The sequence below is a fragment of the Talpa occidentalis genome, unplaced genomic scaffold, assembly GCF_014898055.3.
Source record: "Talpa occidentalis isolate TD23 unplaced genomic scaffold, MPIMG_talOcc4v2.1 talOcc4.2, whole genome shotgun sequence".
In the NCBI taxonomy this organism is placed as follows: domain Eukaryota; kingdom Metazoa; phylum Chordata; class Mammalia; order Eulipotyphla; family Talpidae; genus Talpa; species Talpa occidentalis.
Window position 1 is genome coordinate 28,435,255 of NW_023602073.1, and position 27,929 is coordinate 28,463,183.

At 50.1% G+C, this 27,929-nt stretch overlaps 1 protein-coding gene across 2 annotated transcripts; it reads right to left on the minus strand.

Moving 5' to 3' along the window:
- GABBR1 (gamma-aminobutyric acid type B receptor subunit 1) lies at nucleotides 1-27,929 on the minus strand. Of its 2 annotated transcripts, XM_037519227.2 has the most exons (23): nucleotides 27,616-27,929; nucleotides 27,129-27,216; nucleotides 26,271-26,474; nucleotides 25,347-25,532; nucleotides 23,950-23,970; nucleotides 22,340-22,500; nucleotides 18,783-18,917; nucleotides 18,224-18,394; nucleotides 17,092-17,193; nucleotides 16,595-16,660; nucleotides 15,945-16,136; nucleotides 10,042-10,284; nucleotides 9,375-9,438; nucleotides 8,001-8,078; nucleotides 6,574-6,724; nucleotides 5,952-6,084; nucleotides 4,647-4,763; nucleotides 4,450-4,557; nucleotides 3,957-4,050; nucleotides 3,138-3,265; nucleotides 2,475-2,603; nucleotides 2,135-2,278; nucleotides 1-1,517 (listed from the first exon to the last, which is right to left on the minus strand). In XM_037519227.2, exons 2-23 carry the CDS (start codon nucleotides 27,214-27,216, stop codon nucleotides 1,344-1,346), a joined length of 2,889 nt encoding a protein of 962 aa, XP_037375124.1. In that variant the 5' UTR covers nucleotides 27,616-27,929; the 3' UTR covers nucleotides 1-1,343. The 2 variants fall into 2 exon arrangements, with proteins under 2 accessions (XP_037375124.1, XP_054554429.1); XM_054698454.1 differs by lacking the exons at nucleotides 27,129-27,216; nucleotides 27,616-27,929 and having other exon boundaries at nucleotides 26,271-27,109.

The following is a 27,929-nucleotide window of genomic DNA, read 5'->3' on the forward strand; positions in this document are numbered from 1 at the left end:
CCCACCCCTCCACTTCAACGTATTTTAACATGGAGACCTCCACGTCTCCCTTCTCCGACTCAACCCGCTGCGTTCACAGTATGGGACCAGGTGCTGAGTCACACTGTTCACTGATTTATTGAGATTTGAAAAGATCCTTCCCCAAGAGACACTACATTGTGAAAGGGATGCCCCCGGCCCCATAGGTCCGTTTGTCCATCTCAATAGTGAGGAGTGCCTTCGTTCGGCCAGGATTCTCACCGTCTACTAGAAGCAGTTCCCCAAACCTGTCCCCATTTCTTCCTTAATCCCCTCAGAAAAAAAACAAAAAAGCAAAGGAGACAATCTTGGCACAGGGTGACTATGAGTGGACTGAGGGTGGCTCATGAGTGCAAAGGAGAGTGGGGAAAGTTCTAGCAGAAACCAAGTATGCCAAGAGAGGGGGTGACTGGCCCCATGGACATTAAGGGGGGAAAAGTGCTTAACAATGTGCAGGGTGGACACCTACGGCTCTGATGGACGAGCACAATGAGTTTAAGGTGCAAAAAGAAGGTACAGATGGACCCGTGAGAGCACACAGGGGAAATGAATGGGTGAAATATGAATCAGGCAATTGGGAAAGACGAAACTCAGCACGCCAGAAACAGGGCACACACCTGCTCAAGCGTGCCAGGGCACACGCATGACTGGGCGAGAGGGCACCCTCAGCTATGAGTGAAGGGAACACATGTGGCCATAGGGAGGTGCAGAAGGCACATGTGGGAAGCGAGCATGAACTTGAGCAGGTGCCATGAGAACATGCAGGGGAGGGGAGGCCATGGTGTGGGGGCAGCGTAACACAGAGCAGAGGCGAGGCATGTGTGAACACTGGCAAGAAGAAGGCCCAAAGAAGCAAAATGTAAGGGAGACAAAAGTTGGGGATGTGTTGAGGGGCAAGTGGGATGAAAGGAGAATATGATGGCGAGAGAAATGGAGAAGTACCTGTTGGGACAGAAAGAGCACTTTGGGGAGGCCCCTGCTGGATGAAAACAGAACACAAAGGCAGAGGGAGCTGGGGGTGCCATGGCAACATGCAGGCGGTGTTTCACAAGAGAGGACATATGCAGCGAGTCACTGAGATGCTTCAAGCGAGGTACAAACTAAATAGGAAGTAGTGATATAACATTATATGGAGGAGGAAGAGAGAACACAGTCTGTTTCCCAGCGTTCTAGAGGCCCGGATAACCCCAGGACTCACAGAGGGGTCTGTATTTACAAGAGGTGGGTTGGGGTAACATGTTCCTCCCACCGGAACATGGGTCCTCTGCTGGCTCCCCACCCCCTCCCCTTCTCCCTTGACTGGCCTGTCCTCCCTCACAACTCCCTCACTTGTACAGCAAATGGACTCGACTCCCATCACAGCTAAGCCGGTCAGGAGGCTCTGGAGGCCCCCTAGGCAGACTCCCGGAGGGGTCTGGGGGTGTCGGAGGGTGACGCCGCGAACGGAGCTGCTGCCGAGACTGGAGCTGATGGCGCAATTCAGAGACACGCTCTTCTTTCTGGAGGAAGGAAAGCAGAATGTGAGCAAAAGAAGTCATGACGGGGTCGGGAGGAGGTACCGGAGGAACAGCAGAGGAAACCTGGAGGAGATATAAGGGTAGCTGGACAGAGAAATTAAAAGAACAAGGAAAGCCAAAGGAACATAGTGGGGACATCAGTTGAAAAAAGAGAACAAAAAAAAAAAAAGAGAGAAAAAAGAAAACAGGAAAGAAAGGTCAGAGGATGCGGCTTCCAATAACTCACGCAGAGATCTGTGCCAACCCAGCCTGAATATGCCCCAGGCACAGAGAATACCTCGGGATCTGCCCACGTTCCCCTCACAGGAAAAATTCACTCAACACTCAGCTCCCTGATGTCCCCCACAGCCCAAGGCCACCCCCTTGCTGCCTCCAGGGCTCAAGTCAACAGTATAGTCCACGCTCCAGAGCCCCCTCCCACCTGATGAAGCTCAGTCATTTCCCCTTCCTGTCCTCACCCTCTCCCTGGCAGTTTTCTCCTGAGACCCTCTCTCAATAGATTACACACCTGAACCACTATCTCAGGCCCTGCCTCAGAAAACCCCACCTGAGCTGTGGGACCCCAGGGACCACCCCCCCCTCACCCCATCACCACTCACCTCAGCAATGATCTTCTCCAATTCTCGGTTCTCCTTTTCCAACAGCCGGGACTTCTCCTCCTCGTTGTTGTTGGTTGATGACCCTGTCTTCATAGTGTCCTGTGCCTCAGACTGCCATTCCCCTCGGGTGATCAGCCTGCGCATCTGGGGGCGAACATTTGGGGCATGGGGTGCTGAGCAGGAGCTGTCAGCCATTAGCTGAGTGGGTGGAGGGTTGGAGTCAGAATGAAAATGAGAGGGACCAGCTGGGACCCAAACAAGGGAGAAAGAGGGAGGAGGGACAGGGGAGGGCAGAGAAGCGGGGTGTGAGCTGGAGAGGATGGAAGAACACCAGGCTCACCTTGGGCACAAAGAGCACAACCAGAGTGATGTAGGAGGAGAAAACTATGGCGAGAGAGGCAAAGGCAAAGGCCGCGTCCTGCTGGCTGGACAGGATCATGGTGACCGGGGCAGTGATGAGGCACAGGACCTGGGGACACAGCGTGTTTGGGGAGCCTCAGCCTAATCTGCAGGCTCAGACAGCAAGCAGGGTTTTCTTTCCCTGAGAGTCTGAAGACTGGTCCCCGGTGAACTTCCCACTTGAAAGGACTTAAACTGGGGTTCATCCTCCACTCTAGACTGAGAAGAATCCCAAACGAATTATCCCAAACCAGTTCCTGCTCTAGGTCAAGGTAGGGGGTCACCTCCCTCAAGGCAGGAACTCCCTTGATCTCTGGACATATCCAGGCTCTCAAAAGTCCCTGGGCCAGCAGGCGGGAAATTTCGCTTGTGAATCAGACCCTACACAGAAGGGTTACTAATAGTCAATTCATTGGGTGGTTGTGTGAAGATAGTGTCGATATTGTGCTTTATCAGCTATAAAGTGCTTTAAAGGTCTGAGGCATTAAAAAACGTTTTAAAACTTTCACCCAGCTGATCCCAGGCATGGTGCCCGATTCTTCCCAGGTCACCGAATCTGAGCTGCAGTCAGCCCACGGCCAACCCAAGTGTCCAGGGAGCTCACCGCCACGTTGTAGATGGCCATGCCCACAGCCCGGTGGTCATTAATCTTCTCAGTGGACACACTCTTGGTCTCATAAGCAAGAAAGATGCCCAGCAGTAGCAGCAGCCCCTTGTATCCATAGAAAATGCCTAGAATGGCAGGAAAATGTCACCTGGGCAACAAGACCTTCGTGCACTCATCCACTCCCCATCCTCTGTGCCCTGACCTGCTACTGCTCCTCCTTATACCTCCACAATGAAAAGGGGACCCCTTCTCCACCCAGCCCCTCTGACTCACACACCCTTCCTGTTTACCCCCCCCCCTTCAAATCCACCCATCCTACCCAGACCTCACCGCTTCCTCCTGAACTGGAACCAAGTCACACAGGAAGACACTGGTCATGAGCAACTGTCCATAAGGCAAAGGCCTGGGTGACACAGCATCTGACCCCCTGACCTTCCCTAGGTGGGAAGACAGCTTACCAGTTTGAGGGTAGTCTGGCACTGTGGTCATCAATGACAGCGATACAGAGCAGGCCAAGGGGGCCTAAGCCCAGGTCCTCCCAGCCCCGGTCTTACTGTAGGGAGCTGACCACAGAGAGTGCCAGGCCAGAGATGAGGTGAGACCGCCCCTCTGCTGAGTGCAAGTGCTGCTCATCCCTGCCTTGGGCTCTGAGCTCCTCACAGCAAAACACTAACTGCCCTCCATTCTTGGAAAAGATCAGAGCAGTAATACAGGAGGACTTGAAACTGACTGACACAAGCTCTCTGACTCTCTTTCCAAAGACCCTTGCCCCTCAATCTGCTGCAGCCTGCACCCCGGCCCCCACGTCCCACACACCAAGCCACGTATTCATCTTCTTGGAGCTGCAGTGCTCCAGTTGAGGCAGAATAGACACGTCGATATCTTCCTTTGGTTCCTCCTTGGCAAAAGTCTAAGGGAGAATTAGGGCCACATGAAAGATGGTTACCACCCCCCGCTACCCTCCCCACCTCTGCTAAGTCCCCAACTCCCAGCTCTGCGCCCGCTTTCCTCTGAGACTCAATAATGAGGTCAAGTCCCACTTTAGCTGGAAGCATTTTCTTGAACACCTGGGAAGTGTTTGTTCCTCTACTTTCCATGATGCCTGGATCTTTCCCAGGTCCCCACCCCTTCCTTTCTCCAGATGTGTCCAGAGGCCTCTGATGGAGATCATTCTAGGAATGATCAGGGAAGCTGCTGACAGTAGAAGGCGAGAAGGCTATACTTCTCGAGGCCACCACAGCCCTGGAGCCCCTGACCACAGAGAGCCCTGCTGGGCCTCCTGACACCCCTGTATCCTCGCAAGCAATACCTCAATGGTCCGGTGCAAGGGATCCACAATCTGCCAGATAGCAAGAGTCAGGATATCCATGCCCACCAGCAGGCCCACAGTGGCATACAGCTTCCAGGGCTCCAGGGTCTGGGCAAACACAGGAGCACAGGCATGTTGGGACTCTTCTAACCCCCGAGAGCCAAGGAGCTAGGGGCTGAGGGGTCAGCGCAGCTCACCTTTCTCCACTCCTTTTTTTCCTCCTTCTTTGTGAAGACCGTGTGGACCCACCAGATCTTGGTAAACATGGAGCCGTAGCCCAGACTAAAGCCCAAACCCAGGAGCCAGAGGCGGGCCTAGGAGAGGAGAGAGGGCAGGGCAGGTAGGTGGGTCAGTAGGAGTAGCTGGGGCTGTGTCAAGGGTGGGCGGGGCTGCAGAAGTGAACATATGACTATGCAGACGGACTAGGGCTACACCACAAGACGAGGAGGATAGGACGGGCCAGTAGGCAGGCTCCCCCTTTCCACAGATTTCTCCCATTCATTATCTGCTTTTCCACTAGGGTGATCTTGCTAAAACTTCTGGGTTTGAATGACTAAACACCTATGACCATCCGCCAATGTCTACAGGTTGCAGCCTGAACACCTCCAGATGTGGTACAAGAACCTTCACAACAGGGGCTCACCTCACTACCCCACACCCCAGCCAGGCTGAACTGCTCACTCTCCCTGGTCTAATCTCTTCCGTGTCTTTGCTGAACACGCGGTGTAATACTCCAATACTCCAATGCCACATCTTTTTTTTGAAGTATGCCAACTATTCTGAGGGGGAGCTGCTTCCTCTTTGCTCCCACATCACTTTGCGCTGAGACTTCTCATATTGCACTACATTTAATTATGTGCTTCTCCCACTGCATTCTGGTCTCGCTGGGGACAGATAGTCTCTGATGAAATGTCTGTGCATTTGTGTACAAATATCATTTGCATAGATGCATGATCAGGACAGATCCAGCACCCAGGAAAGAGGAGTAAAGATGGGCAAGAGGAAAGGGAGGAAGCTCCCACCAGCTGAACACAACAGAGAACCACACAATATCACAATTTGATGCCATCTTTCCCCATAGCTCCAGAACCTTCCATGCACCAAGAGTTCTGCAGTGTTACCATGGTCCTCCCCCCGCTATGTTACCATGGTCCCTCCCCCCAACTCTCCCAGCTGTTAGTTCAGATCTCTGCCTCCAGTCTTCTAAACCCTGACTCAGGCTCCCACAGGAAGTCCACAGTTCTTGTTCTCAGCCCCCACCCACGCACAAGCCATTGTTCAGGGCTCTTTGTGCAGACCCCCTTCCTCGGCCTTCAATATCTCCCTCCTCTTCTCTGCAAGGCATGCCATGGCAACCTTGGAACTGAAACAAGTCCAGAGGCACAGAAAAAAGGGACGAGGCAGACAGAGGCCAGAGGGGTGAGAGGAGAGATGAGAAGGAAAAGCAAGGAACCATCAAGCTGCTGAGCCGGCAGGAGGGGACTCGCCCACCCTCTCCTCACCTGACAGACGAAGGGGAACTGGTTTCTCCCGATGTGGTGGCCGTCCAGTCCGAGGGGGAAGACAGCAGCCAGAGCCAGTGAGCAGCCCACAGCAGTCAGGTTGTTCAGGTTGGGCTGCGAGTTCTGGATGTAACTAGGGCAGGGGCAGGCGGAGGGCAGAGGGAGAAGAGCAGAATTACCCTCTCCCCCAGAGAGGTCCAGCTCTCCGAAGGCCACACAAAAGCGTGACCCGGCCTCGGGGTCAAGGGAAGACAAGCTTGGAGCAGGCAGCAGCCACGAGAGACAAAGCCAGCTGGGCCACAGGGCTGGAGATAGGGCCACAGCCTGGAGATGGGGCCAGAGGGCTGGAGATGGGCTCGGAGCCGGAGCTGCTGTCCAGAGTTCTGCACTGCTACCCAGTCCCACAGGCTTTCCACTTTTCAGTTAGCTGCTCTGGAGCAGGGAGGAGAGTTATATCTGGTTCTCCCCCCATCACTCTCAGTGGTCACTGGGAAAACAGGAAGCCAGAGTGAAAACCTCTGACCCCAAGAGTTATGCAGGTTTTATTTTAACACCCTCCAAGGGGCATATAGTTATCTTGGGGAGGCAGCCAGACAAGGAAAATGTCAGAAGAGAAACTTACCGGACATGGGAGTTGTAGATGTTAAAGGACAGACAGACAACAGCTAAGACAATGCCCAGGCTGGAGAGAACCGAGACGGAGATAAAGAGTTTCTGTGACAGGAAACGGAACGTCTTGATGACCATGGTCTGGTCAGCTGGGGGAGACCCTCCTGCATGGCACAGGGGCGGGTGAGGGTAGGAGAGGAAGGAGCACAAAGGAAGGAAGACGGGACAGGAGAAAGGGGCAGAAAGACAGACACTCATGTCTTTGGCTCTGAGGATGTGAGACCCTAAGTGCCCCATAGGGCGTGTGCAGGTGGAACACACGTTGAGCAGAAATAGGGTGAGGAAATGGAGCTAGAGGACGTACAGGCTGAGGTTTATCACCAAAGTTTAAAGTCTTTTTGTTTTTTGCAATTGTTTGTCTTTCTGTTTCTCTCCTTTTACAGCAAAGGAAAATGGCAGGGGAAAGAATGGGTAACTGAGAAATAATATTATGAGTTCTCAGAACTCAAATCCAAAGTGCAAAAGACAGCTGTAAAATCATAAAGCTAAAAAGCCTCAAAGTGTCTAGTCTGGCCTCCTAACCCTGGGAAAAAACTAATCTGTGATTTTAACCTGGCAGGATGATAGTCCTAAAGGTATTTTCCAATTATTATTAAGGGTAAGCTCAAATTTCTCAGAGTTGACAAAAAAAAAAACCCACTAATTCCAATCACTCGATTATATATATAAAAAAAAAAGTGTAATTTAGGCCATGCAGCATTTATAGCAGTACAGAACACCGTCCTAAATTCAAATTATAAAAAAATTTCATAACTCCAGCTGTGTCAGGAATGACTCGACTTTAGTGGAGCAGGGCAGATGGCAGCTCCAGTCATAGCTGTGTCCCTCCATCCTTAAGATACCCAGCCTTTATCAGTTGATCTTCTTTTTGCCCACCTTCCGTATTTCTTCATTTCCTATTATTTAGGCCACCAAGTACACAAAGAACAACCACGTACTTTTTCTCTCTTAAAAGTGCATGTTAGCAGACAGTCATATGAGGTTTTACATCCCCTCCTATGGCTATGCTACTGCTTTCCTGACTGAGATGAAGAGGCAAATCTAGGCTAAACACAGCCAGCTCATTACATCGAAGCATGAGCAAAGCTAGAAAACCCAAACAGACTTTCCATTTCCCACCCCTGCCCACCCTGTCTCTAATCCCCAATTACCCCAGAATTGCACTATTTTTAATAGCGATTGCCACCAGCCACTTATTCCCTCTGCAAACACTAATGTCCCCTGTCCATGCCTTGGAGATTTTATTTCCTTTCTCTTAACCAGCCCTTGGTGCATTTCAACCTACTGGCCCCTACCAACCCGCCCTCATTAAACACATGACGACCCTTTTCCTTGACTGCAGAGAGAGGTTGAAGGAAAATAGAAATGAGACCCACTTACCAATCCATTTATCTGTTTTGGACCAGGAAAGATCATCCTTGGTGCTGTCATAGTAGCCAATCTTCTTGTAGCTGCCACCTAAGCAGGTGACAACAGGAGTGACTACAGGTAGGTGAAGAGCCCATCAAACTTCCGGCTTCCCCGAGTAGTCGTCCAGGGTTCAACCTGATTTTTCCTTCAACCTGAGCCCCTGAAGAATACTTGGAAGGCCCTCAGGGGTCACTTGAATCCATACTCTGACTTAAAAGCAATATAAGGTGGACCCAAGGCAATGAAAATATGAAGAATATTTTATAGGTTTAAAGCCCTTCAGTGAAGAGGCTCCATAGTACGTCCAACACCCATTGCACAGTCTCACACCTCTCTTGGCAAGATGACTCTCACTTTGAATCTGGCTTCTGAAGCTTTAAACACATTTCTACTTATTCTCCCTCTCATGATAGACAGAATCACAGGCTCTCTTTTCCCAGCGGCTTTCATTTTAATTTTAGAAATTTCTCTTCTGTTGGCTTGGGTTCTAATTCCTTAGACAAGTTGCAGCTGCCTCTTCAACAGCCACAAAGTAAAATTCAATCACTCCTAAAGTTTCTGTTCCAAAACTGTCCCAGTTACCATAACTTTTCCTTCAAAAGCCAACTCATGTCCCTTTCACCGTGGCTGAAGTCCATTCCCTCTTGTCCTGGACACAAAGAAGATCTGAACGGATGTGGGAGGTGGGGAGACGGAAAGAAAGAAGCTTTTCACAAGAGGCCAAAAAAATGGCTCTTGGCCATGCTATAAGAGCCTGAGAGTGAAGTAGAATTGAAAAATTAATTCATAGAAATTTTACAAATCCTTAAGTTTGCTAAGTTATAAGAAAATACAGTCTAGAAAAGCCAAGCTATACGTATCACCAAAAAATTATCAATGATTGTTTACACAGCAAGGATATGCAATGGAGTCCCTTTAAAAATAGCAGGTTTCCTAGACTCCACTTTCCTTGAGTCCATGAGTCTGCAACTGACAAGTTATACCAAGCCACTAGGGAAAATTTCTGAAATTAAAATGCAAGCCACCAGGAAAAAAGAGTGACTGTTTTCAGTGTGCTTTTCAAGAACACAACCGTTGCAACTTTAAAAACCCACCCAGCAGCTCTCTGCCTGTATCTATGCAGGTGTCTCGTTTTCCCTTTCTCTTTTTCCTAATCAATTGGCCCTTGTAAAATGTTAAAAAGAAAGAAAGAAAACCCGCCCACATGATTATTTAAAAGCTTGATGAATACAGTTTATAGAGAAGGGCATGAGGTGGGAGACACTGAGGCAATCCTGGCTGGCGCTCTTCTCCCAGAAGGTCCCACCCCCCCTCACCCCCATCACCTCACACCCCTTTGCTCACCCTGGAGCTGCTCGATCAGTGTCCACGCCATCCGGGAGCCGCTAGCATCAAACACCACATGGCCCTTAGGGAGAGGAAGATGTGGAGAAAAGCAAAGGAGATAAAAAGCGAGAGTGAAAAGGAACATCAGGGACTCTTTGAATCCTTATGTTTTTGATGTAATTGAGCTTCTGAATGAATTCTATTTATGGCTTTGCTTGCATATAGGACATACCCCAGATGTCCATACCCTAGATTTCAGAAACATTCTTCTGAAAAGCTGCATCACCCATGAGATTTGAATGGGAAAAATTCTCCAGAGAGAGCATCAGGAGACCTGGCTTCTGGCTGCGTGACCTGGGCAAGTCACCAAATCCCTCAAGACACTACTTTTCCCTTCTGAAAGGAATAGGAGTTGATCTTTCATTCTATTTCCTCTTAAAATCCTATGATAGTCATCTGACTCAAAAATGTCTACAGTGAAAAGAAAGGACAGGAGAGGGCTGAAAGAAATGAAATATACCATTTTCCCCTTCTGATCTTTTATGGGGCTGTCTGGCTTACAGGTCCCTACTTCCTTGGTCTGAGGGCAATTATTAAAGAGATGGAATGCTTGTTTCCAAAAGAAGAAAGGGTCTCTCTCTCGATGGGAGAGCAGGGGAGTGTGAAGAAAGTTGCTGTAACTCACGGAGACCCCCTCAAAGGACGAGGAGTTCATTGCCCTGTATATCTGGTCAGTGATGGTCTGGTTGTTGTAATTGAAGTCTTCCAGGCGCACGCCTGAATGGCCACCCCCTCCAGATGTCTTGTTCAGAGCCAATGCCAAGGCCCAGATGGCATCATAGGCCAGCGGTGCCTCCTGGAAGCCCCCTGTTTCCTCAGGGTGTCTTTTTAGTCGTTTGGTCAGCTTCTCCACAAACTCCTGTGATGTCTACAGAAGAGAGAAAAGGAGGGAAAGATCGGAGCGGTTGTGCGGAGGGGAGAGGCACACTGAATTCTGACTCCAACACTTCAGCTTGAACAGCTGGTTCATGTTTGTGTTGAGCATACATACGTTCAATATCTTCATTCCCATGTCTTAGATAGAAAACTACTAGACTACAGCAGGGATTAGCTGCATCCACCGGTCTTAATGAGTACAACAGCTAGCTCAGCACTATAAATAGGGAAGTTTAATGAATATTCAGCATAACAAATGACAATGGATAGAAATTAGAGAGAGCACAAGAATCACAGCTATTTCAATGAAGAATCGCTACACTGATGCCCTCTCATCTTCAGACTTCACTAGAGCTGACGCAAGACCTAACAGCGCCTCCACAGCTGAAAGATCTAGAAAAGGTGCGACATAACCTTCCTCATTCTGCTTGACAACCAGGAAGACTTTTAGTACGTCTTGCCAACCTTGTGTTTTTTCAGTTCACTGTCTCTCAGAGGGCTTTCAGAAGACTGAGGACTGCAGAAATACCCTTCGCACTTTTGAAATCCATTATTCAATCCCTCCACAAACCCTTTCTAACCCTCAGTCTTCTTTTTTCAAAAAAGCTAAAATGTATGACAGTTCCTTTAACTTTATCATGAAATAGGTTCATGATGGTTCATATAGATTATATAGGTTCATATAGGTTAATTTCTATACCTGGTAATAAATTCATTTGGCTAAATAACTGTGGGTATATTGCTTCAGTTTTGGAAATGTCTCCCATATAATGGAAATGCATAAGGAGTAAATCACATCTGGCCCCCCAGAAACCATCAAACTCAATGACCATCTCTTGGCAAGGCACAAGTAACACACAGGGGCACTGCACAACTCCTTAGATTTGGGATGTATTAATATGCACACACTCTAGTGAAGGAATGAATAAGTGGATAAAGAATAAATGATTATCTTTATTTCCCTCATCCTGCCAGCTTTTCTTTCTATTCAACTTTCTGGAGACAGAGTGGGAGAGTGAAAAATGCAAAGGACATAGGCAGTGTGGTACAGTGGGAACAACCTGGGCATTGAGGCAGACAGGCCTGGGCTCTCTCCAGACCAAGTTCCTCTCTTTATCCTCAGTATCCAGCACTGGGCCCAGCCCATAATGTATAAACCACAAATTTCCATTGGATTAGGGCAGTGAAATACTCTGTAGAATACTATAATGGTGAATGCATGTCATCACACATGTGTTCGAATTCATAGAACGTATAACAAGAGTGAGCCCTCATACTATGGAGTGAGTCCTCAACTATGGATTGTGGATGATAAGTGTATGTTCATCAATTGTAATCGCTCTGGTGGGGGATGGTGAGAATGGTGTTTCATGCACATTTTGGGGTAGGGTCATATGGACAATCATTATACCTTCCTCTTAAGTTTGCTGTGAACCTAAAACCATTATAACAGATTAAGTTTTTAAAAAGTAATGTCCGGGTCAACGACAGGTGACTGGATTAGGAAGATGTGATACATGTACACAGAATAATATTCAGCTATAAAAAAAAAAGGTAAATTCTTGCCATTTGTGACAGTGAATAGAACTACAAGACTGTGCTAAGTGAAATAAGCCAGCAGGAAAAAGACAAATACTGGATGATTTCACTCAAATGTGGAATGTAACAAAACAAAACAAAAGAAATGACAAACCCTAGAAATACAATGACAGAACTGAGGTTAATAAAGAAGGAGAGTGGGGATGGGCTCAAGGCAGGGAAGGGGCCCAATGGCATATGATAAAGGAATATGGGTGCTGGGATAGTGCGTGGGGTATGGGGTAATGCATATCTAAGGAGAGGTGAACCTATTCCTCTGAATCATGCAGAGTACTAAAAACCAAAGTTACCTCAGTAATATTTTTAAAAAACAATATCCATTGGATGTATTAATAGATAAATGGATTCCACCTCTAGTTCATCTACATACTGCTACATAATCTCTAACAAATTAAACCTGATTACTTGGTCACTCAGCTTTAAAATGGAAATAATACTTACTACCTTAGAGTTAGTATGAAGATGAAATAACATATAAAATGCTAGCTACAAAATAAGTTACATTTTCTCTTTGTAAATATGTCTCTCTCTGTAACTGATACTAAAATTTGTAATTCCAGCTCAGCATTTGAAATCCTGTATCTCCAACTATTTCTAAGGCATTTATGACTATACGAAAAACAATCTCAAGTTCAAAATATCTAACATAAAACTCAATCTTTCTTTACTCTCAATATTCCCCAGTACATGTGACTGAAATCTTGGAATCACCTTAGCTTCTCAAATCAAACAGAATTCTTCTTAATTCTATTACTGAAATGTTTGTTAATATCATCCCTTCCTACACAGAATAATGTTAGTAATAATAATATTAACACTTAATAACAAAAATATCTAACATTTATATTGTCCTTACTGTATGTCAGGTACTTTTCTAAGGTACATATGTCAATTAATTTATCCTTAAATAATCCAATAGAGTAGATACTATTATCATGGCATTCTAGAGATAAGGAAATTGAGGCACAGAAAAGTCTAATTTGCCTTTAGTTACATTGCTAATGCATGGAAGATTCAAACCCAGACAAAGTCCGTACTCTTCCCAACTACCCTACACCGCCTCTGTAAACTGGAAAGCCTCTCTCTCTCTAAGAGCACCTGCTATGGAGAGAGCAGCTAGGTTAAGAATTTCTGAGTAGGCTTTCAACCTCAAGTCTATCTGGCCTTCAGTTCAAAGTAAACACTGCTTGGGGCTCCCTGGTGACACAACAGGTTAAGCACAGCACTGTGAAGCTTCTGCAGCATGAGTTCAATCCCCAGCCAGCCAGGGAGTTACGCACATGGCACAGCAGACCTCTCCTGTCTTGCCCGCTGCTCCCCTCAGCAGTGTATTTCAGTCAGTCTGTTCTGTTCCCCACTCTGTATCTGGTGAATCCTCTCACCCTCTGCACCTCTGGCCTATACCCCTATCTTATATGCATAAATAAATAAATCTTAAAAAAAAAGTGAATACTGCTTCAGGAAGTCACCCATATGGAAAGGGAGTCACTTGTTCTGCATAACACTGTCCCCTGCCTAGACCCTTAAGCTCTCTGCTGGCTCCAGGTCACTACAATCTTGGCCACTGGAGAAACCACTGCACCCCCAAATCAAGATACAAAAAAACTTCCCCCTGGGTCACCAAAGATATGGTTGTAAATTTTCAAATGCAAATGTTACCAGGCAGTTAAGAAAAACTGGACAAAAATTTCACAACCTATAAAAATTAGTGAAGTAACCAAGTATAAAGTTATGATCCTATTTTTTAACAGCCCTGTCTGGTTGTCTCTATGTGTGGCAAAGACACTCAAACAGTGATCTAAAATGTACATCCAAGGGAACTTTTGGCGTTATACCAGAATTCACTCACATTCTTATCCCCAGGTATGCCACCCCCACCTTCTCCTCCAGTCCAGAGCTATAACATTTCTCCAAAACTACTCTAACCTACTCTCTCATCTCTAACTCTTAAAGATGCTTTCTATACCAGGGTTTCTCGATCTGGGTACTATTGGCATTGGGAGCAGGATAATTTTTTGTTGCCGTGCATTTGTAGGATGTTTAGAAGCACTCCTGGCCTCTATCCATTAGACATCAGGAGCATCTATCCCTCCTGCTACCCATGGTTGTGACAGCCAAAATTGCCCCTAGACATTACAACCTCTATTTGAAAACCTTCAATAACTAATAGTCCTCAAAACGTGGTCCTCAGACCACAGTATCAATATTCCCAGGGAACTTCATAGAAACGTAAATTCTGAGGCCTAGCCCCATTCCTACCAAATCAGGGGAAGAACCCAGTAATCTGTGTACTAATTAACCTTTCTAGTAAGTTCTAATAGAAGCGAAAGTTTCAGAACTGCTGAGTAAATGTAAGGTCATCCATGCAGATTAAAGACAACTCTGATCTCTTCTAAATCTCCACAGCTCTGGGCCCTCAGTCCAACCCCTCATGTCTGACCCACTTCTCTGGCCCTATCTAAATCATCTATAATCTCTTCCCTAGTCAGTTGTGAAAGCTGCTTCTATTCTCTGAAAAACCGTGGCTGCTTCACCTGATGTATTAATCAACCAAGCAGCCTAGTGATAACTCCAGACCTTAAAGGCAGGCATCATCATTCTCTAGAGACCAAGTGTCAAAAAATTCCTCCAACTATCCTGCTCCAAATCTCTGATGACCTTTTATACCTCCAACCAAACCCCTGCCTCTTGTCAGGGGCTCTGTTAGCTTCTGGCTATTGGGCAGAAGTCCCAAGGGCCAGGACCAGGACTCAGCAGCAACAAGCCATTCCAGCCTCATACCAGCTCCTCTATTTCTCCAGGTTCTTGGGAATGTTCACCTTTCAGGTGCTCTACAAGGACATGACCGTCCAGAATTTTCCCACCACATTTTTCAACCAAGATACCTTAAACACAGGGTCCCTTAAGATGTCCCAGGACAGAGTCCATGTTCAGAACCTACATGACAACAGACACTTTCATCACAACCTACTAAATCTTCTCTCCTTTGCTCAAAAACTGCCACTGTCTAAAAATAGTGTTAGCCAATAGGTGTACAAACTTTTCAGTCAGACTTCATGGTTGGAGAAGAATGGTTTGGAGTTAGAGTCAGCTATGATTCAGTTCCAGCTTGAATGCAAGGCCTGGGACAAGTCTCCATTTCCTGATTCATAAAGTGAAAATGACAAATCTACTTCAGAGCAATGCTGTGAAGATCACTGAAAGCATACACCTAAGCTGCTAGTTTATGACATAAAAGCAAGCTATCTTTTAAAATAAGATAATCAGGGGTTTTACAACCATTAACTCTCCCTCAGCATGCTCTCCAAAGCAAGTATTTGATACCTGGGGCTACCCTGAGCATAAAAGGCAGACACACAGGCTGCCTTACCAAGTTCACCCAAGATTCTTGTACTCCTCAAAAGATACTGCTGAGCAAAAAAAGGAGCCCCCCACCAAGCTCCATGCCCTACTCATTCATACCCCTTACCTGCAGGGCTACCCCAGTCTCCCCAAATCAGAGAAGGTGTCTTTTAGCTCAGGTCTGTCACTAACTAGCTCTCCAGTGCTAACCAATTTCAAAAGTCCATTTTACATCTAAAAGTCTAAAAGAGAATCATTTTAAAAATCATCGGCAGACAAGCTAATTGAAGATCACTCAGGAGTGAATATTAAGCAACTCTAAAGTACTCTGAAGTCACCAAGAAAACAAAATGCATCTCAGCCCACGAACAGCGTTTCTGTAAAGGTGTGCTTGCACACGCAGCATCTGTCTGATCATTAAAGCCTCTCCCTCATTTGACTCCTTGCCAGCTGCTCCTTGTTTCCATGGCAACAGCCTTTCCACTCATCAGGAACTGACTAAAGATACCACTTTCATTTCTTTCTCTTTCCTGCCCAAGGAAGTCACAGCAGAGGTGGAATTCACAGGAAACAATGCAAGCAAGCGCAAGGTGGGCAGAAACCCCTTCTCTTCCTGGACCTCCAAACTCCACGCCTGCTCCCCTCCCCGTGAGGCCCACTTCATCCTCTGCACCTGCCCGGACACCAGCCTCTACGTGTCCACACTCTCACCATGTTGGAAATGCTGCGTGTGTTGGCAGGGTTCAGCATGACAATCTCAGTGGTGATGTGGCCCTCCACCGCCTCAGTCATCTCGTCCACCGTGCAGTTGATGGACGGGTCATAGATCTTGAACCAGTTGTCGGCATACCACCCAATGAGGAACCAGACGTACTTCTTCCCGAAGAGACGCTCCTTGTACACCTGCATGCAAAGGAAAACAGCTGGGTCTTTATCTTCTTTTTTTGTCTTATCTGGCCTGACACTATACAGCCTCATGGGAATCAGATAAGAGCAGAGAATTACAAAAAAAATTCTACAAATCTTAGGGGTAATAGGAGAGGCTCAACTACTTCTCCTTCTAAGTCCCTCCCTTTCTAAGTGTCTATTTCTGAGTGGACATTTCCGGTCAGCAAAGAAAGATGGAATTCATGAGGGCTCCTCGGGAAATATAAACTGGCAGGAAAATGAGGTCTGGATAAAGTGTCACTTGTGCAAGCAGCAAGAGATGGAGCAAGAGCCGGCAGGCAGGGTCAAAATATTAACCATCCCCCAGATCACTTGCTCTCTACTTGAGCAGGGATTGGGGAGGAGCTCCCTCGAGACTCCCAAGGGAAAGAGCCCCCACCCCAGTCCCCTCCCTCTTCAGACTCCAACTCCACCTCACAAAAAACTTTCCGGGCTTCCGTCTCATAGAAAAGTCCCACGATGATTCGGGCATCCTGGCGCTACAGAATGGAGAGAAAGAGAGGTCCTGAGGGACACCTGGAAACACCGAAGGAGCTAAGCAAAGCACTTTCATGGCTTTGATTTCCTGTCCCAAAGTGCTTAGTGCGGGGTTCTGTTCACTGGGTTGTGGATAAATGGCAACTGCAAAAGGAAGCTAAACTTCCCCAGGAGATGCTACTGCCTCAGACTCGATGTGATGTGACATGATAGAGGTGTTAGCTAATGTTGTTGTGCTACCACACTATGATATATAAATGTATCACATCAACACATATGACTAGACTTGCACCATGTTCTAGGTCAATTATACTTCAATACAAACAAAAAAACAAAAACCCAGCCTGCCCACACCTGGTCCTTCTCTCCGACCCACCACTGGCCCCAGCCCGGCCCCTCTATAGGCTGAGCCCATGACTCCCGGCCATCCCACCTTAAGGTTTTTGACAGGCACAGCTGGATCTGAGAAGAAACTCTGCCGGAAAGTAATCTCAATCCCGGCCTCCTTCACTCGCTCCTCCAGGTCATCCAGAGTCTTGAGTAGGGATGAGAAACAGAAAAAACATGGGGCAAAGACAGAGCTGTTACCTGTTGGTTGCATATTCAGAGCAAAGGGAGCAACAGTTCTGAACCTTCCTTCACAGCTTCCGTGCCCGGGAAGGGCAGAGCTCAAAGGAAAGCATGTGGACTCTTGTGATGTGCTTCTAAGCGGGAAGTGCATGGTGAGTCCCTCTTGAGGATCTGTGTCAAGGGAAGTCACCTCGTTCACCCCACTCCTACCAGAGAGCAGAAGTGGGGGAAAGAAAAACAGAGGAGAAAAGGAGGCAGGATTGGAAAAGACAGGATGATGCCAACCTCAAGAGGCAAGTGAGAGACAAAAGGGCCAGGGTGGGGGGGGCCTGAAGCACCGAGAGAGTGGGGGGAAGACGAAGAAGCACACTGCAGAGAGAGGATGCAAACAGAATAAGAGAGAGAACAGTGTCTTCAGGAGCAGGGTGCTCATGTCCTCCCTGACTCCTTCCATCTCCCTCTTCCCATCTCCCTTTTTCCTTCCACTTCTTGCTGGTTGCATTTCTGAGTCAACCACCAGATCATCCTTGCACCAAGTGTCTGTCTGTCTCTCCTCTCCCCTTCTTACTCCTTTCCCCCTCTCGCTCCCCCTCTCTGTCCCTGTATCCAGCTCTATTGCTCCATTCCCTCTGTTCCCATTTGCACATACACACACCAACCCCTTGAGTGCCTCTGGGATATGCTACCTTCCTGCTTTCCTATCCCATAATCTCTCCAAATTTCATTTCAACTTTGGAATGAACCTACTTTAATATATCTGGGTCATTTGGGGCATATCTGACTGGGAAACAGAGCATCAAAGAAGGAAAAATAATTCGAAAACCCAAAAGTTGGAGAGAATTCTGAAAAGTCAACTCATTCATTTCTCTGACTACAAAAAGAGCATGCCCTTAACCCATGTTCTCTTTAGACAAAGAATCAAGATCTTCCCCTCGAAATGACCTGGGTCACTGGGATTTGGGGACATCCCCTTTAACCCTTCGCCCGTTCCTCACCGAAGTGAAGACCTCAGTGGTCTGCTGGATGGTGGCGATCTTCTTCCAGCCCCACTTTTCAAACAGTTTCACACGGGTAGGATTGTGCAGTGTGGCTGATGGATGAGTTCGAAAGAATGTAGGAAAACGTTGCCGGTTTGACAGAGCAGGTGAGCTGGAGCCATAGGAAAGCTAAGAGGGACAGGGAGGAGGCACAGCGCATGTTCATCACAGATATAAACCACTGAGAGCTTCTCTGACCCTTCTCCCCTCTGGGTTCAGTCTCCCACTCTCTCCCAGCCCTACTTCTGCTCTAGGAAAGGAAAAGAGGCTCTCAAAGGCCCACACAGGCCCTCACAATAGGAGGGCTCTGCACTGATCTAGCTCCAGCTACTTGTGAAGGTCGGCTGCAGCGCTCAGGCCGCTGTTGCTAGGAGGCCCAGGTTTGCAAAGGACCTGGCATCCTGGCAGCCAGTCCTCCGCAATCCTCACAAACCAAACCCGCGATACACCCCCTCTTTAGCACAGCCCCACCTTCTTTGGTACAGTCCTTTAGTACAGACCCCCATGGGCTGCTTACCACGATGAGGTTCCACATTCTGGCGGCCTCGGCCACAAGCGTGGAGACAGAGCTGCAGCCGGGCATGAGGATGATCTTGATGGGGTCATTGTAGAGCAGCTCGTACAGGTACTTGGTGGCTTGGCCAGGATCACACTAAATAGGGGGATAGTGGGGTGACAGCAGGGTCTCCTATACTCCTCTCCCTGCAACTCTCTTTTTTTCCTCCAATGACCCATCTCTCTACTGAAGCCCTTTTGTCATGATTTCCTCTGTCTCCTCCTTCCTGACATCTCTTCTTGCCAAGTCTCCTGTTTCTCCTCGTCCCCTAAACACCCTTCTGTGCCTTCCACCTGGAGACTTACCCACGCACTCTCCTGCACACCCCTCCCTCAGTATGAATGCCTGTAAGCTCTCCCACCTCTCAGTTCATCTCAGACATTCCCTAGCCCAACTTCCCTCTATCACCCCTGACTCTTACCCCAGGTTTCTATGCTCCAAATAGCTGTGAGTAGAAAAAAAGGCAGGAATATGAATAAACCCTTCCCAAGATCCCAGACAGCCTCCCCAAAGATATGAAAATTTCTCCCTCGCCTCTGCAAACTCCCTCTCCACACCTTGCAATTTTTCCTCCCTCTTCTCTTTTTAGGGCTAGTGATAAATAAACAAGAGGGAGCAGAAACAAGACCACTGGGGGGTGGCTGGCCCTGTGCAAGCTCCTGCTGGGTCCTTAGATCTGAAGGGTCCATTAGGGAAAAAGACACTCAGGAGTGGAAGGGGGAAGAGATGAGATGCAGAAAGAATTAGGGAGAATAAACAGAATGCGATTCTCAAAAGCCAAAAAGCTTTTAGGGGTGCCTGAAAGAGAGGCACAGAGTCCTGGAAAGTAAACAACACAGAAAGCTACAGAGAAAAGGATTGAAGGGAGGAGGGGAAGTGGGGGAGGAAGAGCCAGCCGGGTCTCCCACTGCCTGTTCCCCTCCTGCTGAAATATGACATTTCAGAAGCTGCTGGAGCCTAAAGGAAGTAGAGAAGAAATGGAAGCCAGTGGGGAGCCAGGGCAGAGGCGACACAGACCAGGGCAGAGGCAGACTGAAGGGGGTGAAATGGGGAGGGCAAGTGGCCAGCAAATAAAGAAGCCTCCCCTAGAGCGTGCTCTAGTGCTTGCTTCCCACTGAGGCCTGACATTTGGGACACTGTGGGAAGTTGGAGAAGGGGGAGCCGGGGAGGCTGCCTGAGTCTGATGAACACGCACCCAGAACTCTCTGGTGCCCACCCACCCCCACCCCCTGCTAAGGGCAGCACTGAAATTCTGTTTGGTGCTGTTTTTTTGAAGGTTCTTCATGCTTCCACCTGGGCATCTCTGTTTATCTCTACCATTCTCAAGCCCCACCTCCCTGGCCTGGCCCAGCATCTATTACACCAGTTCTACCCCCAGCTTCTCCCAAGACCCCTCAGTGCCCCCCTTCTTGTGTGAAGAAAAGCTTCATAGGAGCAATAAGGACATACGAGATTCTATAAGACATATACATCTAGGCAAGCCATGCTCTCCAAAGTCTCTTGTTTCCTCACTCCCCCTCTACCCTTCCTTCCATCCCAGCCCCCTTCCACACCCCAGACATCACTGCAGATTCCCCCCATGGGATTCTCACCCCCTTCCCAATAGAGTCCTCCTTTCTCCTCCCTCTCCTCTGCTCTGAAAGGATCTGGATTTGCAGGCAGGAAACAACACATTCCAGTTGACACATTCCAATTTGTCTGCCTTTCCATCTCCCCCTTGCTGCCTTTGCTATTTTCTCTCCATCTCTTTTCTCTCAGGTCCCCCCATCTGCTCCATGACACCTCTAGGGAATCACCTGTCATGGTGGATAATTTTGAGCTCACACACAGGGCTCTGCTGGCTCCCTCTGATCCCAATCAAAACGCCTGCACCTATCCCTCCCTGTCTCTCTCCCCATTACTTCCACACGCCATAACCTGTTACCCCTCTTACTCTCCTGAGCTTGATTGCTCGATCAGATCTGACCCTCTATTTCTTCCTATTTCTCCCACCTGAATTCTTCATTCTTTTCCTGTATCCTGCTGCTCTTCCCATGGGCATCAGCTACACGGGCATCCACCCGGGCACGGTTTTTATTGGTAAAATCCAGATACGTGGGACTCATCCCTGACCAAGGAGTTAGAATCTGTCTTAACAAACTCCTCTGGTAATTCTTGAATACACTGAAGTTTAAGAATTTCTGTAGAAGTGTCAGAAGGGACTTGAAGTTCCTCTCCAAGTTCCTAGCAGTCCTTGTGCTCTATTCTCCCCAAGCACCCTTCTTTCAATTCAACTTCTGCCCCCAACTCCCTCACATTCCTATTTCTAGGTGTCGACTGTTATTCTAAAGAATAAATATAAATCCTCACTCTAGATGTAAGATCACCAAGCCCTCACCTCTGTACTCTCTTTCACTCGCCCCTAATCCCTTAAGTCTCAGTCAGAGACTTCCACTTGTCAGAGAAGATAAATTTGAGGCCCCAAATCTCCTTCCTTCCCTGTCCCACATCTTTCCTCGTGTTCCCAATTATTCAAATAGGGGAGAAGAATCTTATTCTACTCTACTACCTCTACTACCATCCTCTACTACCCCTGGGCCCAAATTTTCTTACCTTCTCCTTCTCCCTCTTCCTACCTCCCTAACCCTATACCCATTTCCCCTCCCCCATGTGAGAGGCACAATGCTTCAGAGGACCCATTTCCACATGTTACCCAAGGATCTCTCATCATGCACACAAATCTGGGGTCCCCTTCCCACCGCCATTCATTCCAGTTTCCTTTCTCATCCTTATATCCTGACTCCTCTCCCTCCCCCTGCTCTTGTGGGGGAGGGGGAGGGGATGCTCCAGTGTGAGCCTCTAATCCAGTTCATTTTCCCAGTGCCTCTGCCCATGCCTTGGCCACTAATCCTCCCAACCACAACATAACATGTACCGTGCATCCCACAGTCCACGAATTCTCAACAGGGCTGGGGATGGAGAAATGAAGGGTCAGGTAGGACTCACAGTTACCTAGTTATTTGTTGTGATAAACTAGACCACTTAAGTCCCTCAAAATTTTCTTCATTCTGTCCCTATTCCTTCCAGCTTCAACCTGCTGCCAAGATTTGCCTTGTTACATGGTAAATGTAAACCCCTGATCCAGTCCCCACCTCTGACATTCCCTCCATCCCCCAACTCTTCCCAGGGTTAGTTTACTCCCTGGAGGATCAGGATCAGCGGGTACCCTAAACCCACCACCAGTGTCCCAACCCCCACCCCACCTCCACTTCCATGGGTCTCAGGAGCACTAGGATCTGCCTTAAAGACCGACCAACCATCTGGAACCCCAGAGACCCTCACGTTGAACAAGGGAGACCCTCATCTTGAACCTCCAGCCCCAGCAAAGCTCCCCAGGCTCCTACACCCCAGTCCATCCCCTGCTAGTCACACATGGGAGGGGTCCAACTAGCAATCTTAGAAGCAACTCTGAGGCGCAAGCAGCTGGCCCCCTGCCCCCCAAGTCCCCACCTCCCACCCACTCCCAAGTCCCGGGCTACCTTGCTGTCGTGGTGGATGAGCTTGAGCTCGTAGTCGGGCAGGATGTCCCTGCGGCTATTCACGTCCTCCAGCGCCATCTCCACCGCGGGCTGGCAGGCCTGGCCCCCTGGCCAGCCCCCGCTCATTGGAAACAGCGCCCCGATGTACACTGCGCGCCGTTCTGAGGAGGGGTGCGGGGGGACCCGCGGGTGAGGCCGCGGGAGATGAGGGGAGTGGGAGGCCCACACCGAGGCCACCCCCGCCGCCATCACCACCAGGAGCGGCAGCGGCCACCACACCGGGGCCGAGGGGGCCGCCGGACCCATGGCAGGGGGCGGGGGTAGCTGCTTGGGGAGGAGCAGTAGCTCAGGGGGGACACTTTTCCTGGGGAGGGCTGCTGAGGGGGTGTCGGGGAGACGCCTCCATCCCTGGTTTTGTGGAGAGGGGGAGGCTAGGGCCGGGGAGGCAGGCAAGGCTGGGGTTGGCTTCCTACGGCCCCCTAGGCTCCGGCTCCGGCCACCGCGGACTCTCCTCGCGGACTGACCGACCGACCGAGGGGAGGAGGGAGAGGAGGCTGGGGGGGGGCTCTGACGTCACGGGCGGCAACGGGAGGGGCGGCAGGAGTTGGGGAGGGAGAAGGGGGCGGGATGGCGGCGAGCGGCGCTGTGGGAACCGGAGGGGAGAGGAAGAGAGGCAAAGAGGAGGGAGAGGCGCGGAGGGAGGGGGCGGGGTGGGGGAGGAGAGGAACGCACCACCCAGGGAGGGGTCCCCAGTCTGAGGACAGCAGGGGGGGAGGGAGGGGCGTGCCCGAGGGCGGGGTGGGCGGAGGGAGCCGCGAGGCCGGAACCCCGCAACGAGGAGCAAGAAGGGGTGGAGGAGAGCGGGGCGCGCGAGAAGGGGCTGGCCAGGGAGGGTCTCCCGCGGGGACGGGGGTGGACGGGCCGGAGGGCGGCGAGGCGACAGCGATGGAAACAATTTTGGAGAAAGTTGGGCGAGAAAAGGGGGAGACTGTTCTAAAGGAGAGTGATAGGGGCAGAGGAAAGGAGCTGGGGCTGGGCAGGCAGAAGCCTGAGAAGGGGTGTCAGGAGAAGGGGTGTCAGAAAAAGGGGTGTCAGGAGAAGGGGTGTCAGGAGAAGGGGTGTCAGGAGAGGGAACTGCTATTACAGAAGGGAAAGGAAGCAGCTGGGAGGGCTGAGAGAGGGTAGCGCAGCCCGGGGCAGAGGCGGGCGGGCTGAGCCGAGGGAACGGTCAGGTGAAATCCCTGGAAGGGGGCAGGCAGGGAAAGGAAGGTCGGGAGGAACCCCCTAGGGGAGGCCGGGGTGGAAGCTCAGGGAGCTTCCCAGCACCCTGCCGCCCCCTGCTGGGGCTCTGCCATTTGGAAGAAGTAGAGTCTGGGAGGAGGCGGAGCTGAGGCAAGTGCAGCCAAGCAGGGAGATGGGAGGGACGCAGCCTCGCAGAAAACCGGGACCGGAGACAGAAACAGGTAGGTCGGCCGCAAACAGGGGTGGGGGAGAAGGTGGGAGAAGGGCGAGACCCCAGAGCCCAGGGCCAGGATCGCTGGGGTGGAGGATGGAGAGTGAGGGGTAAGGGAGGGGGTTGCAGTGCACGCGGTTGGGGTTTCTGGTCTCACCTGAGTGCGGCGTTCGGTTCACTGGCAGCAGGAAAGACGGGGATCAGAGAAGAGTTACCACGGGCGCCCAGCTTCCCGGGCCTGATCCCCAGCCCCCTCCCACACCTGTCCATGCCGAAGAACGGGGACAGCGGATGCCTGCGTTTCTGAGGGGAGGGTGCCTGGGGATAAGAGCAAGGTGGGGCTGTGGGTCAGGACTTGGTGGTTTTCTTCTTTTATTTTTCATAGGACAACAGAATTTGAGACAGGAGTGCCAATAGCTAGGACAAGGGCAGATTCTGGTTTTATGAGACCTAAATATAAAATTTGAAGGCCTCTCTTTAAGAGAAAAAATTTACAAATTATGAATACAATTGGTTTTACAAACTACTACTGTTAAAATATCTTACTTTTGCATTTTTTCCAAAGACTTATGACCATGAGAACACATGGTTAGAATTTTACATTATAGCACAGGAAGTGGCCTGTGTAAGCAAGAAACTCTGAGGCTTAAATTTCATTAGCTTCATTGTAAACCCTCGGCTGGGTGGGGCTCCCAACTTCTAGAATGGAATGGTGAACTACAAGCAGAATAATTTAATATATGAGGAAAGTCAGATCTGAGGATTTTGAAAGCGTCTACAAGGATAGAGGAGGAGGTACGCCTACATGCCAGGAGAGAAGACAGCAGAGGGAGAATGTGGGTGCCCAGGAAGGGGAGAGGTGTGCAGACCTGCAGATGGCAGAATAGGTGGTGGACACAAGATTGATTCCCTGGGAAATGTTGGAGATTGTCTGGAAATACAGGAAAGAACTGTCCTCCACACCCCACCCCCCAGGGCTGTGTTATTCTTAATGCTACGATAGTTCTGGCCTCCAATTTTAAGTCTTCTTACACTGATACTCCCCCACCCAGTGTTCTTTCCAATTTTATCACTTTTTCTAAATAGGATGTATTTTTCTAAATATGATTTATTTCTTAGTCTTTATGATAATTCAATTATATAATGAATAGGGAGGGATCCATTCTAGAAGAGGATGATGCATAGAAAGCTCTGAATTTAGAGAAAGTGACTGAGGCTAGGGGGAAATAGAAGGTGTAAGTGAGCCTTAGGAAGGCTTAAGGGAATTCATAAGGGAAAAGATAAAATATGAGAATCAAGAATTGGGAGCAGGGAGAAGATGAAAAATCAGAAAAGTAAAGGAAGGAAGCGCCCAGAGTACAAAAAGGGGACACTGGGGACTGCTGGCGGAAGTTTGAGGCAGGTTAAAGGAGGAAAGAGTTGGGTTCTCACCTTCACCTCGCCAAAACCCACATTTTGTATAGCACCCAGTTCTTTCCCACATCCAACCCCACCCCGCTCCCATCCTCTCACAAGAGTCCTCATCAGCTGCATGCAGGCAGCTGTTCCCCTCACCCTGGCAGTGGGGCTTGGGGGTGCTCCACTGGCCCTGACTACAGATGCTCCGGGAGCTGCCCACCAGATGGAAGTCGGAGTCACATCGGAAATCCACCCGGGCTCCGTCCAGAGCGGGGAGGTCCCCACCCGTCAGGAAAACCTTCCCATTTTCCAGGGTCAAATAAGACTTGGAGCAGATTCGGACTGTGAAGAGACAGGAAAATAAAATGAGAAGTGAGTTGGCGAAGGTTCCTTCCTCTAAGGGAGCAGGGGGCTCAATTTGGGTTTGGGTCCACATATACTTTACAGAAAACTAGGTGTAAAAAGGAATGTCTCGCCAGCTTCCATTCTTCCCTTAACTCTGTAAGCATCTACATATTCCCAAAAGAAAAAAGGAAAAAGCATTTCCAGTGTAGGAACCCAAGATGGAGCTATAAGCACATAAAATGGGATCTCTTCAAAGTCAGCCTCAGTGGGCGGTTCTCCAGTGAGACAAGTCGATGTATGGAACTTGAAATGCACAGTCAAATGTGCCTTTCTTATTATAATTGACTTAGATTAACATTAAATTGGGTGTTTTTTTTTCCTTGAGAACACGGTCTCTGGGTTGGAGACAGGGGTATTTGAATGGATGATGAAATCATTTTAGAATGTTTTTGCAAATCTGCTCTAGTGATCTTCCAAGAGAATAACTCATGGGATGAATAATCAAGTTATTTTACCAAATAGCCGCCTAATGAAGGGAAGATGATATGTACAGGCTGCTAAATTTAGCGGGTGCAACTGCACACATCAGTCCCTCTTACATAGCAGTCATTTAATAAATGTATTTGTGAATTTAGTTACACTGGATTTAAAGTGCTGACTTGCAAGCAATCATGCTAAGTTTGAAGCGGAAGAGGAATGACTTTAAAGAGAGGAGGGGCTTCTGAGGCTACTCACCACAACGGCTGGGTGTGTCCATGTCTGTCCAGGAGCCGTTGGCCAGGCACTTGCGGACCTTGGGGCCCACCACCTCGCGCTCCCCCCGGCACACGTACTCAATCTCATAGTCCACCGGCAGAAAGTTGATAGCCTTCACCTGGTCTCGGGTCAGGCCCCGGTACCTGATGCCGCCTTCCCAGGGCGGGTGTATGATCTGGCAACCTGAGGGGGCAGCCCCCCAGGCAGAAAGAGAGCAACGGTGGGGAAAAGAAAGGGCAGAGTCAGCAACAGAGGGGGAGTGGGCAGGTGGGGGACAGAGGAAAGGGACGGGATGCCAGATGGTCAGAGTGAGGATGGGGACAGAACCCTGGGCTGAAGGACGGAGTAATGAGCCAGGGTTCAGAATAATAATGAGAGACACCATCGGAGTGTTGGTTGCAGGTAATGGAGAAAAGTAATTAAGAAATCGTGAAAGGGTATGATTTGTGAGTGGGGCCGGCAACAAAGGCTAAAGGGAGGGGTCTGAGGTGAATTAGAATGGAGGGTCGTGGGGGGAGGGGGTCTTACAAGGCTACCTGGGCTGCAGCGTGGGATCAAGGCAATGGAGGAACTGAGGTAGTGATGTGGGACCAGGAAAGAGGGGTGAGGTGGAGGAAATAATGCGGGGCCTAGTATAGCAATGTGGGGCAGAGAAAAAGGGGTGCTGGTTTATAATGTGGGGGTAACAAAAAGGAGGTCAGGAGTAGTAAAGTGGGGCTGAGCAGGCGGGGATGCTCTGTAGGGCTGACGGGATAATGTGAACACCAGAATGGAGGTGGTGCAAAGAAAGGGAGAATGAGGTGAAGGGGTGCCCGAGGTCAACGGGGAAGGGTGCACCTTCTGAGGTGGCGTTGGGGGTCTGCGCCCCGCCTGCCCCGGGGGGGCGGAGGAAGAGCGGCGCCAGCAGCAGCAGCAGCAGCAGCATCTGAGTGAGAGGCGGCCATGAGCACCGGCCCGAGGCCCGCTGGCGCGAGCCGGACCGGGAGACAGCCCGGCCTCCCCGGGGTGCCTCCCAGGCGCGACCCGGCTCCGACAGGGGACACAGGAGCGCCCCGCGGAGGAGGCGGGGGCGGAGCCCGGCGGGGTGGGGGGGAGGAGGGAGCGCCAGTCCCCACCCTCCTCCTGCCTCCCTCGGCCCCCCACCCTCCCGGGACTCCACCTCTCACCACCTCCTCGCCCGGGCCCCCGCGGCTCGGCGCCCGCTTACCCACGCTCCCGGGAGCGGCCGCCGAGTCGCGCCCCGCGCCCGGCCCCGCCGCCCGAGGCCCGGCCCGGCCTCCCCCGCGCGCCCCCCCGAACCCCGCGCCCCGGCCCCGGCTCTTACCTCGGCGCGCCGGCCCAGCTCCCCGGCTCTCCCGGGCCTCAAGGCCCCAGACCCGGCCGCTCCGCCCGCTGCCCCCTCCTTTCTCCTCCACCTTTCCCCTCCCCCCGCGCCCCCGTCCCCGGAGTCCGCGCTCCGGCCCCGTCGGGGTCTCGCCCTCCTTTCTCGCGCCCCCAAACCCCACCCGTGTCCCCTTCCCCGGGGCGGCGGCGGCCGCGGGAGCCGAGAGTCGGGAGGGAAGGAGGCGGCGCCGGGGCCAGGAAAGCTCCGGGCGGAGGGAAGAAGGAGGGTGCAGGAGAAGACGGGGGGGCGAGAAG